Here is a 20,605-nt window from a genome sequence, read left to right as displayed (position 1 = left end):
GCACAAGCCAATCACTAAATGCCTGGCGGCAGGAAGAAGCTTCCCCAGGGTGCAGGGTATCCCACCTTCGTCTGCTGCTGCTGCAGGCTGCTGGCAGAGCCAGGACACTGGGCTAGATCCACCCCTGGTGATTCCTCCGCGACGGAGGAATCTGGGAGAGACCGGACAGGACCCGGAGGGCTTGGGGGTGCTGTGCACGGCCGTCAGAGAGCACTCTGCCAGCATGGGCTGGAACGCTGCGGCTTTACCTGGTGAAAAGCAGCTCACCGCTGCCAAGGAAGGACAATGGTCTAATGAGGCTCATTATCTCTGCCATTTATAATCAGCCACACACACAGGGGCAATAACAACTGCCATGAATACATTTTATTATAGACCTGACTCAGGACTCTCGGGCGGTTAAACAGAGTGGCGATGGTACGTAGGACACCATTTTTTCATTTACCCAACAGCCACATGTCAGCTACTTTTTAATCACCGTAAGAAGGAACCAGACCCTTATCAAACCTTTTCACCCAGGGCATCAGTTGTGCTGTGGAAAATGGACACAGAGTATTTTACATTTACACCTTTATGCTAGCACAAAAGGTTAATTGAAGAGCTAGTAAAAAAGAACACACTAGTCCACACTCTGTGTGGTTCTAAGATGAGAACAGCAGAAAAGCTTTTAGCACTAGGAAGAACCAAGAGAAGGCTTTAAAGCTCATTTGGATTCAATTTTGGTCCAGGAGTAACCCAGTGTTAATGCAGCTTTGTAATTTCATCAGCACAAATCAGTCTTTACAAAGTCTTGTTTGGCTTTTATTCTAAATGAGGCCAGGCTGGAGACGGTGTCTCCTCGCCCCGCATTAGACACAGAAATAGGTCACCGAGTGATGGTCCCTTATGTAGGCAAATAACAATGCAATGCTCATGAACACTGTGCAAACATTGACACGGTCAGTATCAAATGAGGCGCTGTCCCTATCCCACAGGGCGACGCACCCAGGGCGTGAGGGCAGGCAGTGTTATGTGCCGTTGCACTGAATCGGCATACTTTGCATGTACATAGGGGCTTTCGCCGCTCGAACTCATTCAGCCTCACAGTGGGAGGAGGGTAAATATTATTAGCCCCATTTTACAGGTAGGCAGACTGTGGCATGGAGGAGCGACATGCCTTGCCCAACTCATGTAGCCATGTCAGTGTCTGAGTTGGGAGCAGAACCCTGGTGCCCTGGTTTAACCACTAGACTGCACTTCCTCCCTGAGGTGAGGTGCGTTGGAATGTTCCTGGAACAGCTGGAGTGTGGCGCGGAAGCCTAGCGCACAATGGGGTGGACACACCTTTGCACGGGGCATTGGTGCACACACTTCACTAGCTGCTTCTCCCACCACCGAAAAGGCAGTGCTGCCCCCAGCAGACAGCGACGAGCGGCCTAGTCCTCGGGGATCGGCGTGTTGCAGTTCCCATGGTAGATTCTGACTTGGCCCTCGCACCTGAAGTACTGATCAAACACGTCGCTGTACCCATGCTCCCTCCACCAGGAGCAGAGCTGCCGGTTCCAGGTGCAGTCCAGCACGTGGAACAGCTCGGGGTGCTCCATGCCAATCATGGTGAAGAAGTCCTGGTCCCCCAGGTGGCCCTTGAAGTGGTACTTCTCCGTGAGCTGCCGCACCATGTCTGGCTCCAGCAACTGGTTGTAGAGTTGGGACTGGCGCATGGCTTCCAGGTCCAGCAGCATGACCCCGCTGTTAAAGCCAGGCAGTCCGTCAGGAGGGGGTTCACCCACCTTGGTCTGGGGGTTCTCACGGCGGAACTGCCAGAACGTGTGCCTGGAGAAGGGAGAAAAGCACAACACGGGGGCGTTACAGGCCACAGGCAGATGGCTCCAACAGCAACCAGGTTTGAGCTGAGCACAAGCCTCGCAAGAAGCACTAACTCCACCAGCTACAAAAATGCACTCTGTACCCCAGGGAAACTCGCTCACCCTCAGCATTGTCCCTGCAAGACTGAGATAAAAGTCCACCCTGGGACCCATTCCTTGCAAGCCCACACTTCTCCAGACTCCAGGTGTTCCGGGTGGACAAGGAATGCAAGCCTGAGCTCACACCTGCCTCAGAGACTCCTAGATTTAAGACCAGAAGGGATTATGGGACTGGAAAGGACCTCAAGAAGTCATCAAGTCCAGCCCCCTGCAGTGAGCAGGGCCAAGTAAACCTGGACCATCCCAGTGATGGGGATTCCACAACCTGCTTCGGAAGCCTGTTCCAGAGCTTAACCACCCTGAGAGTTAGAAAGATTTTCCTAATATCTAACCTAAATCAGCCTGGCTGCAGATTAATCCCATTACTGCTTGTCCTACCTTCAGTGGACATGGAGAGCAATTGATCCCTGACCTCTTTATAACAGCCCTTAATAGATTTAAAGAGTGGTACCATTATGGTCATTTTGTCTGACCTCCTGCATAACACAAGCCAGAAAACCTTACCCAGTAATTCCTGGATCAAGCCCCTAATGTTTGGCTAAGATAGAGCAGGGCTTTTGGGAAGACATGCAGTCTTCATTTAAAAATGGCAAGTGCTGGAGAATCCACCCCAACTCTTGGTAAATGATGCCAACCATTAATTACCCTCCCACCGTTTAAAAATGTGCCTCTTATTTGTGGTTTGAATTTATCTAGTCTCAACTTCCAACCATGGAATCATATTAAGCCTTTTTCTGATCAGTTACAGAGCCCTCTGCTATCAGAAACTCCTACCCAGGTAGAGCTCGCCCTTCTGTTGGATAAACTAGTCTTTAGTCCCTTAACATGGGCTGCACCGATTTCTGTAGTGTGCTGTTTTTATCAGGAAGTTATGCAGGCCTCAGTCAACACAGTGACCTCTGTCAGCTACACTTGTGATCTCCTCACAAACAGAATGATGGGGTGGTGTGACAAGTCCTGCTTCCCACAGAGCCCCCCATGCTGACGGGCATTCATTCTGTTACCATCTTTTCACGCTGTATTGCCGGCATCCCCCATCAGCCTTCCCAGGGGTTTGCGGGGATCAGCATCAGGCTCCCCAGTTTCCTGGGTCACCCTGCTTGGTCCCCTGGGAAGGATCTGCTGGTGCAGAAAAAGGCAGAAATGGGCTGCATTGCAGGGGTGCTGCAGACTGAGAAATCAAAGGCCTTGACAGCTACTGGCTAACCCAGCCCCCGATGCCGCTGTGCAATGTGTACTGCCCATGGGGCACTCAGGGACACAGGGTTCAGCTCCCCTTCAAAGGCAAATTCTAGAAGACAAATGGAATAAAAACAGTGAAACAAAGTGGGCCAGACTCTGCTTGTAGGCCCTCTGGCGTCAGTCTGCACTGACTCCATTCCTGCCCGTGTCACTGGGGTCACAAGCTCTCCCACTACAGGAAGGGGCTGGGAATTAAAGCCAACCCCCAGTGCCTCCCAAGAAAGGATGGAAAAGAGGCCAGACGAGCTCCCTGCAGAGCAACACTCAAACCCTTCTCAGCCCTGCCACCATTTCTCAAGGTCCCGTGAACACTGTCCACACGGAGCCCTTCAAAGCTCCATCCCAGACAAAGCCTCCCCGCGGCAGGGGTGACGGCAGGAAGAGTCACAACAGGGCTTTGTGCAGGGCCGCTGGGTTACCCAGACACAAAGCTCCTGTGAAAGACTCACACAGGAGTCTGAGTGGCTACAGAAGAAGCCCCACGCAGCTCCTTCCCCAGCAGTGACGCCGTCAGTCCCTCTGCCCTGCGAACCCCCCTGACTCCTTCGGTACAACAGAGCGCTCGCGGGAGAGCTCTCTGATGTGTTGGCTCCTGGCGCTCGCGTCCTAGTGCAGAGACCTGCACGGGAACCCCACACAACCCCGAACAGCTGCGAACAATAGCCGTGGTTCAGCTGTGCGTGCAGCAGGAACAGGCTCCTGACTTGCAGAGGAAACGCAGATCAAGTTGCACTTGTGTCCTGTCTGCAGGGGCCCTGCGATGCCAGGACTGTGGCAGGACTAGGTGAGCCAGCAGTCCGGCTTCTTCCTCTCATTTTGTACAGGCATGAGACAAATACAAGGGTGGGACTGTGCGGTCCATACACAGCACTGGTCACTTTGGACACACCCTGCATTCTTTGGGCACCGAAACTCCCCCTGGAGTCACACTGTACTTGCACAGTGGGTTGAGTTTGCTGCAGTCAGTGCGGCTGCCCCAGGTCAGGCCACCTTCCTTCATTCCAGGGCATCCTGATGCACTTTGCAAACTTTTCACCACTGACATGCAGCTACCTCTGGGGGTGGAATGCGGTAGCTCCGTAAGAGCACTCACCCATTTCAAGGCATTACACCATGTCCAATGGCAGCTGCATGGGGATTTCAGGAAAGCTGCTGAAATCTGACCAAGGCACCATGACTAAAGCCACTGCACTCACTGGGGGGTTTTAATGATCACCATCAGGCAGGTCCTCGGCTTTACATCTTGGCGGAAAGACAGTGCCTCCAGGAGCCTGGGGCTCCCTGGAACAGCACCGAGGGCTGACTCAGCAGAGCACTGAAACACCACGCCCACGGCCTGAAGTACCATTGTGATCTCTGGGGGCCTTTCACGCAGGCAGAAAATCAGCTCGCCTGCAGATAAAAGCTTTGTATACCCACGTATGAGGGGAATAAGCTGGGCTGGCAGGAGCCCTGCATCCACACCAGGCAGAACTATTGCAGTGAACATCACAGCATTGATCCAGATGGTGTAAGTGGTTAAAACCAGGCTTTGGTCTGGCCCTGCTTAGCTCACAGGACTGGTGAGCATCCCAGCACAAAGCAGCCCTTCTGTTCCTCCAGTCAGTCTCTGTCCTCTCTCTGGGTGCCCACAAACACTGGTTTCATGGGGGCAGGGTCCCAGCATCCTGTCCTTGGGAGGATACTGTGCCCCCCTTGCGTGGACTGGGGTCCACCCACAGCCCTGCACGAGCGGGGAATGGCAGCAGTGCATAACCACCCTGCTGAGGCTTAGCGGGCTTGGTTCTGATCTAACCGCACTGCCTCCTGACTGACCCTCGGATCAACGAGCCCAGACGCAGACCCCTGAGGGACTGGACGCTGTCTGCTGGTGCCTAGTCACCGCCTCGTTGCTCTTTCAGCCCGTGGTGATGTGCAGGCTAGACGCTAACACCCCACTCACCAATCTGCTAGTCCAGGGGTGGGCAAACTACAGCCCATGGGCCGGATCCGGCCTGCGAGCCACACCACATAGCTCAGCCCCGCTCCGGCCGGGGTGCTGGGTCGGGGGCCGCACCACCCTTGAGGTAAGTGCTGCTCAGAGCCTGCACCCCCTGAGCCTCTCCCCATGCCCCAACCCCCTTGCCCCAGCTCTGATCCCACTCCTGCGCTCCAAAGCCAGACCGGAGCACCCTCCTGCATCCCAAACCTCTCATCCCCAGCCCCACCCAGAGCCCGCACCCCCAACCGGAATATGCACCCCTTCCTGTACCCGTCCCAGCCCTGATCCCCCTCCCACCCTCCAAACGCCTTGGTCCCAGCCCAGAGCACCCTCTTGCAACCCAAACTCCTCATCTCCAGCACCAGCCCAAAGCCAACACCCCAACCCCCATTTTGTGAGCATTCATGGCCTGCCATACAATTTCTATTCCCCGATGTGGCCCTCAGGCCCAAAAGTCCTCCCGCCCCGTGCTAGTCCCTCTGAATGAGAGAGGTGGTCACTGCCGTTCGGGGCAGGTTTCGCAGCTCCCCCGCAGAGCAGCCGCAATGGGAACAGGCCCAGCTCCCTCTCTTCAAAACATGACCACCACCTCAGAGCCACATTAACCAAGAGTGTTGGCAGGCGTGGCAGCCCCCCCGCTCGTCTAGATCTGCTCCTCTCCCGCGCCGGAAGCAGGCTCCAGGCAGCTGCAGCAAGCACAGGAACTCAGTCAGACACAGCGGGGCACACACAATCCAAACTTGCTGATGAAGGCTGTTTGCAACATTGGGCAGGCGTGTCCGAGCCAAGAGAGGCCTCCGGCTCAGAGTGTGGCAGGATGTGTTCACATGTGCACACCAGCAGCGGTGTGGTGGTGTGTTTAAATGTTCCAAGTTCCTATGCACTGCTCTGAATCTACGCATCCATGCCCGGACCAGTCCAATAATCCTCCACGACCCTTGTGCAGCCAGCGAACCAGGCGAACGGCAGCGTTTACAGCCCATTGTGCACGGGTGTCATGACTGTGCAAGCAGCAAGGCAGCGGAGAATCAGGCCCATTGTTAGCAATGTACAGAGAGAGAGCTGGTCAGAGCACAGGACTGGGAGCCAGGACACAGTGGGTTCCCAGCTCTGCACCTGGCCCTGTGTGACCCCAGGACGCTCACATGCAGCCAGACCTTTCCCAACGCTTGGGTCTCACAATGTCTGGGTGCACAACTTGAGCCTCCAAAGATGAGACAACTGAACCCAGTAGGTGCTTTTGGACGCAGCAGAGTGAATGGCTCTGTGCCTTGGTTTCCCCAGCTGTAAGTGTAATGTCCGTCTCACAGGGGTGCTGTGGCACATGCTGATTAGAAGGCGTCTTGTGGCTGAAGGTTGCTAGATTGTTTAGAGACGCTCTCCGATCCGATTTGGGCATAACATTTAGGGTCTGTAAAAACAGGCTTTTTAAAATAACTGACAGAATCCCTAAGAGCAGCAGAAATGTTCTGCGAAGCTTAAAACAACTCCCACAGAAACAGATTTATTAAATCAGACAAACACCCCTGCAGCGTTTGCAGCCCAAGCCTGGTGGACAGACAGCGAAACTGACAGCAGTGGCACTGACAAGTTCGTTTTCCAGCCACCACGCTGAGTAAGAAGGGTCAAGCGAAGGGTGACAGACACAGATCCACACGGCACTGCAGGGCACTGCCACCAGCCCTGTGCTTGGCGGCTGGTTCCCCCGGCACCTGGCAGCCCAGCAGGAGGCAGTGCTGACAGCCGGAGCACACAGCTATGGTGCATGGGGACAGGCCTTGCTTAGACCCAGAGGAAGGGCTGGGGGGAAGCTGTTTTTCATTGCTTTAGGATTCATTGCTCCATGCGCATCACATTCACGGCTCAGGGTTTTAGGGGGCTCAGCAGACCCCCCGAAGGTGAGTTTGCTGGGTGGCTGGAAGCTGTCCCTCAGCAGTTGGGAGAACCGTCACCAGGCAAACCAGAGCAGCAGGGAAGCCACAAGACACACACAAACCAGCTCATGGCTCTGCAAAGCTGTCCCGTGCCTTGAGCTCTGGCTCCGTTTGCTCGGTGGGGCGGGAAGGCTCTCAGCTCCAAATGCCACCCTAGCCAGAAGGGATGGCGGAAGAGGTGGAGCCCTGGAGAAGTCCTGCTGATTTTCTGCCAAGTCCCAGCAGTGAGGCACTTTGCACAGGACACATCAACGGCCCTGCAGCACCTCTGGACGTGCCCTGGGTAGGAAAGCAACGGGAGCTGGGCTGCATTAACCTGCGCACCGCACACATGCGCCCGAGACATGGGGCCGGCCCTGCAGAAACCCCAGTTAATGGTTACTGCAGCTCCAGTGGAGACACTGCAATGGCCTCAGGAGTCTGATGGGAGGGCAGCCATCAGGGGATGCTCCAGTGTCCACCTCAGCGCAGCTCGACCTGTCGCTCTCCGAACACGCTGGTGCTCACGACAGTGTGGCTGACTCAGTGCTGCATCTCATAAGAACATACACAAGAACAGCCAGGCTGGGTCAGACCACGGCTCCATCCAGCCCAGTATCCCGTCTTCCAACAGTGGGCCAGGTGCCCCAGAGGGAATGAACAAAACAGGGAATCATCAAGTGATCCATCCCCTCGTCACCCATTCCCATCTTCTGGCCAACAGAGACTAGGGACGCCCAGAGCATGAGGCATCCCTGACCACCTTGTTAATAGCCATTGATGGACCTATCCTCCATTAACTTATCTAATTCTCTTTCGAGCTCAGTTATACTTTTGGCCTTCACAACATCCTCTGGCGAGGAGTTCCACAGGTGGACTGTGCGTTGTGAGAAGAAATACTTCCTTCTGTGTGTTTTAAACCTGCTGCCTGTTCACTTCGTTGGGTGACCCCTAGGTCGTGTGTTATGTGAAGGAGTAAATAACACTTCCTGATTCACTTTCTCCACACCAGGCATGATTTTATAGACCTCAATCATATCCCCCCTTAGTCGTCTCTTTCCCAAGCTGAAATCTCCCTCCCTCTCCCCCTGCCTGGGTGTGGCCAGTACCTGGACCAGGGCTTTACACTGCATCCACCTTCCGACTTGCAGATGAACACGAGTGCAGCTGGAATACTCTGCATCACACCTCACCAGCACTGCCTCCCTCATGCATGGCACAGCCCTAACCGGGCCGGGGTCTCATCCGAGTCCCTAGTTCAACCAGGCATTGGGAAAGCAAAAGCCCTGCGTTTCCTGGGACGGAAGAAATGAGACAGCCATCCACCACCTGCCTGGTGGCTCCGCAGCCCAAGTTTTGCACCCTCCCAGAGCCCTCCCACGCCCACTGGCAGGAGGGGTGTCCGTGTAGAACCACGGAGAGCAGTGGTGTCGCACGGGAGCCAATGCCCAAGGCCAGAGTGACCAGGCATTCTCGGTAGGAAACGTTCTCCTGGCAGAAAACATGGCTTTGTCAAAACCGTCGACTGGGACAATACTTTTCAACTTTCTGATCAGCTGAATCAAACCGAGAATGTCAGTTCCAAACATTGAGCCCATTTCTTTGCAAGTGAAAAGGCAAAATTTTCCATCTAGGATTTCTAATGTGAAACTTGGGAATTTTTGTTTTGTGAATATTTCTGATACTTTGGCCTTTCCTTCCAATGTGGAAGTGAAAGCCATTTTGAAATGTGGCCATTTCCCATGGAAGGAAAACTCCATTTTCTGACGGTCCTACCCAAACCCTTGTCTGGGATTTCGGCGGCAGAAGAATGGAAGTGATGATGGGGGGGGGGGGGGGGGACGGGACAGTGCATGGTCTGCTCAGCGAAGGCGCATGGGCCAGTCAGTACGGTCTGATGATCAGTGCAATCCAAAGTGCTGGGAAGAGAGAAAAGGATCAGACCTTTCTCCATCAGGCTCTGTGACTAGCACAGAAATCTCTCAGACAGGACCACGCAGGCCACAGTGATGTCAGTCTGTCTGTGAGTGCCAATGAACCAAGCAAACACCAGGTGTGAGACAGCATCGCATCATCTACGTTGCACTTACAGGAGAAAGAAAATAACAAAACTATACAGAGTTAGAGATAGGCCCAAGATGCAAAGACTGGATCCAGAACCAAGCTTCCCCAACGTGCAGGGTTTGATTCAGCCCTTGGTAGATACAGACCTGCACCCCAAAGCTTGGCTCCGGAGCGACACTTCCTCAATGTTCAGGGCCTCTGGATCAGGGCTGGGGCTCCAGCCCATCTCTATGTATTACCTGATCCAGCTTCTCTTCTGAGCGCTCAAGCATTATAATGAAAACAATCAGCTTCCACCCACGGAAACGAGAGAAAATAACGTAGAGCAGAGGAAGGGACAGAGCCAGACGCCAAGAGGGGAAAGGGACGGCAGCACCTCGGAAGCGATGGGACTGATCATTTGTTTCACATTGTTAATTTTAAAGAAACGTGCTGCACCCTCGATAGCCGAGGGGTAGCCCAGAGCAACTGTCGAAGAGCTGGATTATTACTCCTGAAAACAGGATTATAACCCCTGTCGCTGTAACAGGAACATTGACACAGCCGCAACCCAGAGCGCCACTCATCCCTCGACTGCGCCATCCACCAGCGCAGGCTGGGCTCCAGCCCCAGCTCGACCAGGCAGAAAAGCAGATTTACTTTAAATGACTAAATCAGTTTTAGAGCAGCATCGTTCCCCAGGGGATTAGCGTGCAGCTGCTAATCCAAGTAAATGCAGACGCAGTAATGGGAAGAGAACAATACCCTGCTTTTTGGTGGACAAACAAACAGCAATTGTTTAGTGCCGAGCCAAAACCTGGAGGAGGAAGTGTTACTTTCCCTTGTCCTGTTATGTACTAGGTCGAGTCACAGTGCGTGTGCGCGCACGTGTGACTGCACTGTTCACAAGGGAATAAATCCCAGTGCAGCTCTTCAGAGACGCAGGGACCCGGTGTCCGCTGCCAAAGGCACAGAGTCCATGAGGGTGAGAACAGTTCAGTGGCAAGGGAGCGGACAGCTCCAGGAGCGAGTAACAGCATGGACAGCTTTTAACCTTTCAGGTGCAGGTTCAAATCCAACCAACAACAGCTGCTTTGGAGTGGTCTGGCGTCCCACTGGCATGGTCTCTCGTGCAGATCTCACCGTCACTGACCATTCTGCCAAATCGCTCCTTTAATTGTGGCATTTTGGTTCTCTCTAGCTAGGAGTATGGGAAGAGGGAGCCCAGCCAAACGGAGCGCCCCATGGAGGTGCGGGGGGGCGGGGAGAATGAGATCAAGAGGGATGGAAGAGTTCGATTTTCTTTAAAGGAAACCAGAGTGGGTGAAACAACCAAGCACCAAATCTATGTGATCTAATGGTCGTGTACTGACAAAAATATATAAGTGGTTAAACTAACCCAAACCAAACTCCATATTCCCCAAACGAGAAGTGGGTAAAGTCAGCTACCCGAGTTTACACTCAGTGCAGACAAACATTACCCAGTGTTTGAGCGTCGGAGAGAACCTGCAGGAGAAATTCCCCTCCCTCCCGCACCCATATTTGTGCAGAGTCTGGGAGGAAAATTCTACAGGATTTGGTAAAATTCCCCACCGATTCCCAGGGGTTCAAGAGGCGGCCTAGCCAGGCTGCTGTCCGGAAAGTAAAGTGCACCCCACAGGTAGTTCCATCGTGCATTCAGCGTCTGATCCAGATCCCTATTTTGGGTGGTTCAGTGCAGCCAGTTCCCTGTGTGGGGTAAGTCTTTGCAGAGTCAGGCTCAAGCTCACAGAGCTCCGGAGAGGCACTGACATACCCAGATACACACACAGGCCCTGCAGGGCAGGCGGTGCAGTTCCCCCATGGCATGGATCTAGCGTGGACGCGCAGTTGCTAGTGCTCTGAGAGCATGTTTGCTATGCTCCTGGCATAGCTACCGGCAGGCTGGAATTAAACGGTTAATTCGTCCTGGTGATTCCCAGAGCACAGAGGCTGGCTGGAGTCCATGTGTCTGTTGTGTGGTTACCAACTAAAAGAGCCTGGGAGTGCTCCGGGAGGATACACTGTCACAACTAGTGTTCCCCTTGGCGCCCGAGGGCTGCTGGTTTCTCTGATCAGTAGGAGCTACCAAACGCAGCTGCCTGGCAGATGCTCCGGCTGTGGCCTTTCATCCCTAAACTCCTTGGAACCTTTTCCTGCTCTTCCTGCAAACAGAAACTTCAGCATTTGGGAAGGAAATCCAGGTGGGTGCTTCATACTCCTCAATACGACAGCAAAGTAAAACACAGCACAAACGGCATGCCACCTAAACCGACCACTGCATTGAAATCCACGTGGGCAATGACCCTGAACAGCAGAGTTCGCACTACAGCGAAAGCCCAGCTGTCCCCCAGGCCTGCGGGTTGGGCAGAGTTCTGTTTCTCTGGGCTGCAACTTTCCATACCTGATGACCATGCACATCAGCTTTCCATGGGAAGACCAGGCCTAAGCTCCAGCTCCTCACCCTCCCCAGACTCCTGCCAGGCTGCGCACGGCCTGGTATTTTTCTCCACTAACCCCTGGGCCAGCTGTGATTTTTCCAGCACGCTCATTCCAATGTGCTTTGTTTTTGCTTTAAAAGCAACAGGTGCTTTTTGATGGCGGGGGGGGGGGGGGGGGGGACGACAAATGGAAACATTTTATGTTTCGAGAGGCGATGGAATAAGCAGGAGCGCCAAAACAATGGTACACGCCAGGGCTGTAGAATACACAGATCACAGGCAAATCAGGAAGAAATGAAATGTGGAGCCGAGAGGCCAGGCGAAGGGGACCTGGTGCCTGAGCCAGGCACTTCAGGGGGAAGAAGAACGACATGGAAAGGAACAAAGGAAACAGCCACGAGAATCCACCCAGTGTGGCCTGTCTGGGTCCCATGCAGCTGTGCGGCTCCTCAGCATCGCACCCTCTGCGCACAGCCCCGGGCGAGCCAAGGTCTCTGCAGCCTGCTCTGTGCCCTGCAGGAGTGCGCCCCTGTGGCCGCACAGGACTTTAGCTTAAGGACCAGCAGTGCTTTCGGAGGCTCTCAGGATCGCCCGCAGGAGCGCTGGGTAGGCCCGAGGTGGTTTCCTTCTGCTCAGTGGGACTGAGGTAGAGGGGGTTGGGCATGTGACACCTGTGAAAACGCCATCAGCACTGTGCTCACGGAGCGCCGTGACAAGCTGTATTCACGGCCCCTGCGCTCTGCGGCAAACTGGACCCCACGTCCCAGCACGAGACGCTGGATTCTGCATTGCTCTGGAATTAAATACGAGGAGAAGCAGAGGATTCGAGCTGTGGCTCCTGGGCTAGAGTCTGATGTTGAAGTCAGCTTAGCTTATGCTCTCCTCCCATGTTCAGCTCTCAGCGTCGTGAGGATCTTCACGCTGCCCGGCAAGCGGCACTGGGGGAAGCTGGAGGTTGGGCAGGCCGGAGAGCCCAGGCCTCGCCTGAGGGAGGCTGCGAGCCTGCACTCGCCGGGGGAAGATCTGACTCCCGGATGCCCCGTTCCTCTGCTTGGGACAGGCAGAGATGAGCACAGGATCAGGCCCTAAAGCAGAGAGCCCACACAGATGGGACACGCCAGGGCCTGAGAGCCCCCGCGAGGGGCTACGGAGAGCCCTATACCATTGTGGGAGGCGGCCTTCTTGGTGGTGCGGGTTAGGGTTTGTGCAGCTGCTATTGCAGGCCTCAGAGACCTGCAGGCTCCTGCTGCCACGACGGCAACACGGTCGCCTGGCAGCACGGGTCAGGGAGGGGAACCCAGACGCTCACACGAGCAGCAGGATATGCACTGCCTGGCCAGCCATTCCCACCCCGTGTCCAGGCGCCAGGAAACCTCCCCACAAGCACATGGCCCGATGTACCCAGCAAGCAAGTGGCATGGTCCCAGGGCATCTCATTGAGAGGTGACTACTTCAAGGGATGGACGCTCGCCGGCCATTCGGTCCTGTGAGTGCATGCCTGCTGGGCGGGACGGCCCCAGCTGGGTCCCCGCTCCGCTCACTCCCCGGTCGGTAACACTGCAGTGCTCCCACTGGGCGGGCTGCTGCCAGGCTTACCGCTTACCCTGGCCACTGCAGTTTTAGCCCTTCCCCTCAGGCCAGACCAAATCCCCTCACCACGTGCTCGGGAGACTCTGGTATTCATGGGATAAGCAAAGGGGAACCAAAGCTAACAGTGAGAACTTACCGGGGGCCCTGGGGACCCCAGAGTCCTCCCGCATGGTTACAGCTAGAGCAGACAGGAGCTGTGTCTGGGCCAGGCAGAAGCTGCCTTTAGTGTGCATTTGGGAATGCAGGGAAAGCCCCAGTCTCCCCGGCACACTGTAATCCAATAAATGTGCTATCTGCAGCTCACGGCTTTGTGACATCGGCTGTGCCAGGAGCCAGGGAAGGGGCCAGAGGAGAATCTCACATGGGGCTCAGGAGCACGGCCTGAATGGGGATGCTTTGATAGTGGGGAGAACAGGAGGACTTGTGGCACCTTAGAGACTAACCAATTTATTTGAGCAAAAGCTTTCGTGAGCTACAGCTCACTTCATCAGATGCATACTGTGGAAATACAATGTATTTTCCACTGAATGCATCCGATGCAGTGAGCTGTAGCTCATGAAAGCTTATGCTCAAATCAATTGGTTAGTCTCTAAGGTGCCACAAGTACTCCTGTTCTTTTTGCGACTACAGACTAACACGGCTGCTACTCTGAAACTTGACAGTGGGGGCGTCTGCTCACAAACCCCTCTGCGGATGGAGGATGGAGCCACACTTTTGCAGCCAGATGCCATCACACCAAAGGCTTGTCACACCAGGGGTACGTCCGCTTTAAAGTCACCCCCAACCTTAAACCGAATTAACTTCCTGGTGCAGACAGGCCCTCTCTGCCCACTGGCCGTGAGCCAACAGCACTGAAATCAAAGGGAGACACAAACCCCCCCACCACCCCCAGCTCCATGGAGCTGGGCCAGGCCTCAGTGTCTCCACCCCTCGGGCGTCTGCAGGGGCTACAGTGCCCCGGCCTGCACTACCCAGCACATCCCATTGTTACTGGGACAGGGTGGGCGCTAGAGGGACCAGCAACAGCCGGAAATTGTTGCTCCAAACTCCCCCTGCTGGCAAGGCCCCCGGGGACAGACTCCGGCCATGGTACATCGGTAGTGAGAGGAGGGCAAAAGCTGAGCCACGAACGGCCCTTCTCCCGGACTGTGTGAAAGTCTGCTGGCTGCGCCGTCAGCTGCGGCCAGTGGCCTCCCCCGCGCTAGGCTGCGTTACGTCAGCCCAGGGTCTGGCCTCTGGCGTTAACGGCGTGACACACCCTCCCGACGCGGAGTGACGCCCTGCCCTGTGACCGCTCCAGCTCTCTCGGCCACCCAGGAGCCCCCGGCAAAGGCAGGAGGACAGACCTCGCTAGCTCTGCTCTCTCCCCAGGCTGACAAGCAGCAGGAAGTTGCTCTGTGGAGAAGAGAAACTTTCAGCCTTTCATTAAACTTCAAGCCTGATCATGCCGTAGCCTCATTAGCCTCCACGATCCCTTTCAAAAGGGGAAACAGGCTCCAGACAAAGCCAGGGCAAGAGAGCAGCCCAGGGGCCTTGACCCCAAAACAAAACATGGTCAAGTTTTTCACTTGTGTTGTTAATGACTCTGCAGCCTTGCGCCCCCTTGGCTGAGGGCTACCCCTTGCAGAGGGGCTCTGCTGCGAGCAACTCTTTATAAACAGAGCGTCCATGTGCTAGGAAACATCTGGAGAATAGCACTTCCCAGCATTCAAAGCACACAGCCCAGGAAAGCTAGATAAAAAATTCCACAAGGACTTCCCCTGCCGGCTGAGCACTGGGCACACAGTCGCTGGCCTGGCTTCCTCTGATGTTTCCTTTAACACTCGGTGCTGCTGCCCGGCCAGCTCAGATGACTATCCTACCTCAGAGCTGTCTGCCTTAGAAATAAACAACCTACCACTGCTTGGCAGACCGACGATCCTGGCATACAGCAGGGCTTCAAGGCAGGGCTGTAATAATATGTTCTAAAATAGCTTCTTGTTAAATCACCAAGAATATTCTCAAAGGTGAAAATGGATATTTCCATGTATTGTATATATTTGTATATGTCTGTCTATCTGTCTCTCTCTCTCTCTCTCACCCCCCCCCCCCGCCCCAGATCTGCATCTCCTGTGCACCCAGAATCCCTCCGATTTTCACGGGTTTGCCATGAAGAGATGACAAGGGCCATGGTACAATAATTGCTTAGGACCTGCTCCCATTCAAGTCAACAAGAGATTTGCTATGTGCTACAAATGAGGAAGTGCTGTGCCTTTAATAGATCCCAAGGCCAGAAGGGACGATTGTAATCATATAGTCCAGAGGTTCGCAAACTTCATTGCACCATGACCCCCTTCTGACAACAAAAATTACCACACGACTGCCGGAGGGGGGATCAAAGCCTGAGACATCTGAGCCCCACTGCTTTGGGAGGAGGAGAAGGGGGGGCCAAAGACGAAGCCCAAGGTCTTCAGCCCTGCTGCCCAGAGCTGAAGCCCTCAGGCTTGGACTCCAGGCTTAGGCCCCAGGCCCCAGCAAGTCTAACACCAGCCCTGGCGACCCCATTAAAATGGGGTCGCAACCCACTTTGGGGTCGCAACCTACAGTTTGAGAACCACTGATCTCGTCTGACCTCCTGTACAGCGCAGGCAGAGAACTGCCCCACAAGAATCCCTAGAGCAGAGCTTTCCGAAAACCACCCAATTGCCAGTGACGGAGAATCTACCACGACCCTCGGTCAGTTGTTCCCATGGTCAGTAACTCTCTCTCTCAAAAATGTATACCTTATTTCCATTCTAAACTTGTCTACCTTCAACTTCCGGCCACTAGATCATGCTAGGCCTACCCCTGCTAGCCTGAAGAGCCCATTATCAAATAGCTGTTCCCCATGTAGGTACTGACAGATTGTGACCACGTCACCCCTTAACCTTCTCTTTGTTAAGCTAAATAGATTGAACTCTTTGACTCTACCACTCTAAGGCAGGTTTTCTAATCCTGTAATCATTCTCATGGCTCTTCTCTGAACTGTCTCCAATTTATCAACATCCTCCTTGAACTGTGGGCACTGAACTGGACACAGGATTCCACCCGTCATCACACCAATGCTAAATACAGAGGGAAAATAACCTCCCTACTCCCATTTATCCATCCCAGGACCATATTCGCTCTTTTGGCCACAGCGTCACACGGGGAGCCCGTGTTCAGCTGATTATCTACCATCACCACCAAACCTTTTTCAGAGTCCCTGCTTCCCAGGAAAGAGTCCTGCAGCCTGTAAATATGACCTGCATTCTTTGTTCCCAGACATATACATTTACAATTAGCCATAGTGAAACACACAGTATTAGCTTTCGCCTAGTTAACCAAGCGATCCAGATTGTTCTGTATCAGAATTGTCCTCTGTATTATTTAACATTCACCCAATTTTTGTATCACCTGCAAACTTTATCAGGGATGATTTTGTTTTCCTCCAGGTCATTGATAAAGATGTTCTATAATGTAGGGCCAAGAACTGATCCCAGCAGGGCCCTACCGGAAACACACCCACTCAATGTCAATTCCCCGTTTACTGTTACATTCGGAGACAATCAGTTAGCCAGTTTTCAATCCATTTATTGTCTGCCAGGTTAATTTTATATCATTCTAGTTTTTTTTAATCGCAATTTTATTCAGTGCCAAGTCAAATGCCTCACAAACACCTAAATATATTGCATCAGTCCTATTACCTTTATCAACCACATTTATAATCTCAACAAAAATGATATCAAGTTAGTATGACAAGATCTATTTTTTCCAAAAAGCCATGTTGATTGGCATTAATTCTATTACTCTCCTTTAATCCTTTATTAATGGAGTCCTGTGTCAGCCACTCGACTATCTTCTCTGGGATCCATGTCAGGCAAGATGATGGGCACGCAGGGCAAAAGGAGCAGCCCCCAGCTCTGGGGATCTGGGCTGTGAGGACAAATATCGCCTGGCAGTGCCACTCGATCGCTCGGGGTGATAGCGTTTTACAAGGAGTGGCTGGTGCCTGGCGAGCAGGACATGTGTTAAGACTTTCACAGGAACAGAGAGCAGAGTTCCTGGCCTAACGCTCCTGCAGCCAGTGTGTGGGCCTTTCCCCTGACAGCGGGAGAAAGATCCGGCCTTCCACTTCACCAGTGCCAGCCCAGTAGCCCAAGCCCAGACCAAACGCTAGTGTCATGCTACACTTCTGGCCCTGGGGCGCACTGAAGCGTTGGGGCGCCAGGCTGGGCGAGCAGGCCAGATGTGCTTTCTCTCTCCTCTCGTTAGGACGTCTGCGGCTCCATGGGGTAGGCATGGTTTCAAACTTGGATCAAAGCGCGTCTCCCCTTGGGTCCAGGTGCGTGAATGTGCCTACATGTGTCACTGACTCAGGGACCCATCACTTCTCTCCTCCCTTCCTGCACCCCGGAGGCACCGCCTGCGGGAGAGAGCAGGGCATCAGTCTCCGTGCCCCAGGGGACCACGGAGGGCTGGTCTGTGGGATGTGGACACTTGCCCAGACATCCACAGACACCCCTGCAAAGGCACCAGGAAGGGAACAATTCTGGTCACTGTTGGCTGGATTCGAGCTGATGTCCGCAGTCAGTGAATCCGTTGCTGACTGAGGATCTGCCATGACTCCACCTTCTCCAGGACTAATGACATGAGCAAAGAGGTTCGGACTCACGGGCGAAGGGCTAGGGCAGCCCAAAGGGCTGAGAAAGAACACCAGAAACCGTTGATGGGGAGTGAACAGCAGCTGGGGAAAGTGGGGCTTTGCTGAATGATGACCGTGGCCCTACCAGATGAGGAAAGGGGCTGGGAAGCTGACAGGACTCCCTGGAGCTGAAGAGACATTCTGGACAGCTGTGAAAAACACATGGCCCTAGAGGAAGACAGCTTATTAGGAGTTTGTTGCCTGCAGTTGCCTGAGATTCAGCTACAGCATAACAGGTTCACAACAAAACCTGGCTGGCTGCTTGGGTGTCTTGTAAAGTTCTCGTCAAACCGTCAAGAAATTATTTTACTGCCCAAAACTTCCAGGGAATCTGAGTGCTAGAAACTTGCATTCCTGCAATCTGGCCCAGACACCACCCAAACCTGGGTACCTGGCTTGCCGTAAGCCCCGTGCCTACACAATGGGAGAGAAGGTATACGCAGCTCCCTCCTGGAGAGCCCCCTTTGGCCACGTGTCTGGCCTCCAGCGGCAGCTTGGTAACACTGCGCAGTGCAGGGCTGGGTCTGTGCGTGGATGAAAGCTCCTGCAGCTGGTGACTCAGTGAGGGGCACTCAGCGTCAACGCCAAGCCAGCTCTCAGCCTCATGGTAGCGGTGCTGGACTGCTGGACAGGACAGCTTTGGGATGCAGTGTCAGACTGAGGGGCTGGCCGCTGGGGCCATTAGCAGTAAGAGGGCCCCAGGGCCCCATGTCTACGGGCTGAGACAAGACCCAGATCTGATGGGACTATTTACGGGTTCAATAACATAGCCCGGGGTGCGTGGTTAGAGGAACAGGCACATGCTCTTCCAGAGTCTTGGAGGCCCTGGACTTCTGCTTTATTCCTCACAAAGCACACAGGGTATCCGGGCTGAACGGACAGCTGGGTCTGGAAGGAAGGGTTTCCCTGCTCCCTGCACTCCAGACGGTAAAAGAAAAGAACCAGAGGCCAGGAGAGGTTGGAGACAAACACCAACTGCGCGTCCTTTGGGCTGGGGCTCCAGCCAGCTTGCCTCTCCAGCGTTGGGCAGCCCAGCTTGCTTCTCCACTACCAACTCTCAGCGAAACAAGGAAGCTTTTCGACATTCCTCCTCCTGGGGGGAGCACTAGCACCAGTCCACCCCACCCCACCAGCTGGGATCCATTTCCCTGTTTACATTCCCAAGCTTGTTCAAAAGCAAACTCTGTCAATTGACGAGATTAGGGGGGTTTGGCATTTCAGCTCGGAGCCAGTCACCGCACGGCCAAAGCTCTCCAGAGTCCCTGGCTGACTGCTCCGGGCAGCGAGCCAAGGGAACACAGCAACAACCAATGTTTTAGGCTGCAGGAAGCCTTTGTGCGGGGCTCTGTCCCCTGCACTCTGGTCATTGAGGCGGTTAAGGCAGTCTCCTCTCTTCCCTTAGGATCGGTGCAAGGAACATGAGACCCATCTACTGCGCACACCCGGACAGCCCCGTGCAGTAGCACCCACCGCCCCCCCATTTCAGCTAAGGCTTCCCCCAGGGCCGCATCCTTTTCCTCACCTCCTTGGGCTGCTGCTCTTCAGTCCCCCTCCTCCACTCTCTCCCTGCTCCAGCACTACGCCGCAAGCGCGGTACATTAATCCATCCTGTCAAGAACCCTCCTGCCCTGGCCCACCGCCGCCGCGCGTGGCACGGAGGGTGCCTACTGCCAAGCTGGCAGGATGCCATTCCCGAGACCGTGCCTCGCTGTCGTTAGCAGCGTCCGCGAGGGCAGGGGCACACGGGTTGAGGCAGGCCCGCACGCTCCTTGTGACGACGCCGTGCATATGCCGGGCACCTTAGAGGAGAACATCCCAGAGCCCAGAGAGGATGAAAAACCCTCTCCTGCTCCCTGAAAGCAATGTCACCTCGTCTGAGCTGCCAGCCCGTGCTCTGAGAGCTGAGGCCGGGAGAGGCAAGGGTGGAGGGGCAGGAACCTCAGGCGGTGGCTGGCAGCAGACACTGTCTGTTACTGGTTTACGCTGCTACTGCTACCACTATCAATGGGTCCTGACCATGGGCCAAATGCATCCCTGGGGCGAGTCTCCTGAAGCCCGTGGAGATTCACCAGGCATGGCTTTGGCCCAAGGGCCTTAAAGGTCTAAAGCCCAGCGCCATGCTCGAAGTACTGTGCCACAGCTCTTCTCCGCAGTGCAGCCTGCAGGGTCCCGGGGGCTGCACCGAGCATCTGGCACGACTCTGGGGACAGTCTTACAGCATCGCTACCTGATCATCCAGCTCTCCCAGAGAGCCACATGGAGGACAGCCCACTGTATAGGCCCCCACAGTTATTTCATATCTAGCTGCATGCGACTGTGTAACAGACCCACCCGGACCCTTTTCCCATTTGCATTAATTCAGAACCAAACAGAACTGAGCTGCTGAATGTCAGGCCCCAGGGCTAAGAACGTTCTTTCAGGTTCCCTGGTGCCACGAGGGAAACACACCTCCAACAGCCTGAGAAGTGCAAAAGGTGCTGAGCCGAGCTCTCTCATGCTGCTCCGGCACGTCTCCTCTGGAGATTTTGGAGTGTTTGCCAGCCCTAAGTAACCCCCTCACATCCCCAAATACCTTCTTCCCTTGGTCACAGACTTATTGGTGTCTATTGTTGGATATTTACTACTAACTGGGCAGTCCCCACCAGCTCTGAGCATGGGATGAGCAAGGCCTGGCTTGTAAACATTCCCAACTGGTTCAAACAAAATAACAT

The 20,605-nt window shown here is 54.5% G+C and overlaps 1 protein-coding gene across 2 annotated transcripts in view; it reads right to left on the bottom strand.

The window, feature by feature from the left end:
- Positions 1-319: 319 nt before the first annotated feature.
- XXYLT1 (xyloside xylosyltransferase 1) overlaps positions 320-20,605 on the bottom strand; it is a 100,525-nt gene continuing 80,239 nt past the window's right edge. Inside the window, exon 4 of one of the 2 annotated variants that reach the window (XM_074963317.1) lies at positions 320-1,812. In XM_074963317.1, coding sequence (XP_074819418.1) covers positions 1,416-1,812 — 397 coding nt within the window. In that variant the 3' untranslated portion in view covers positions 320-1,415. The remainder of the gene's footprint in view (positions 1,813-20,605) is intronic. The other variant, XM_074963318.1, reaches the window with a different exon arrangement.

Source organism: Natator depressus, chromosome 9, assembly GCF_965152275.1.
Source record: "Natator depressus isolate rNatDep1 chromosome 9, rNatDep2.hap1, whole genome shotgun sequence".
NCBI lineage: Eukaryota > Metazoa > Chordata > Testudines > Cheloniidae > Natator > Natator depressus.
This window is presented reverse-complemented; position numbering and strand designations above follow the sequence as displayed.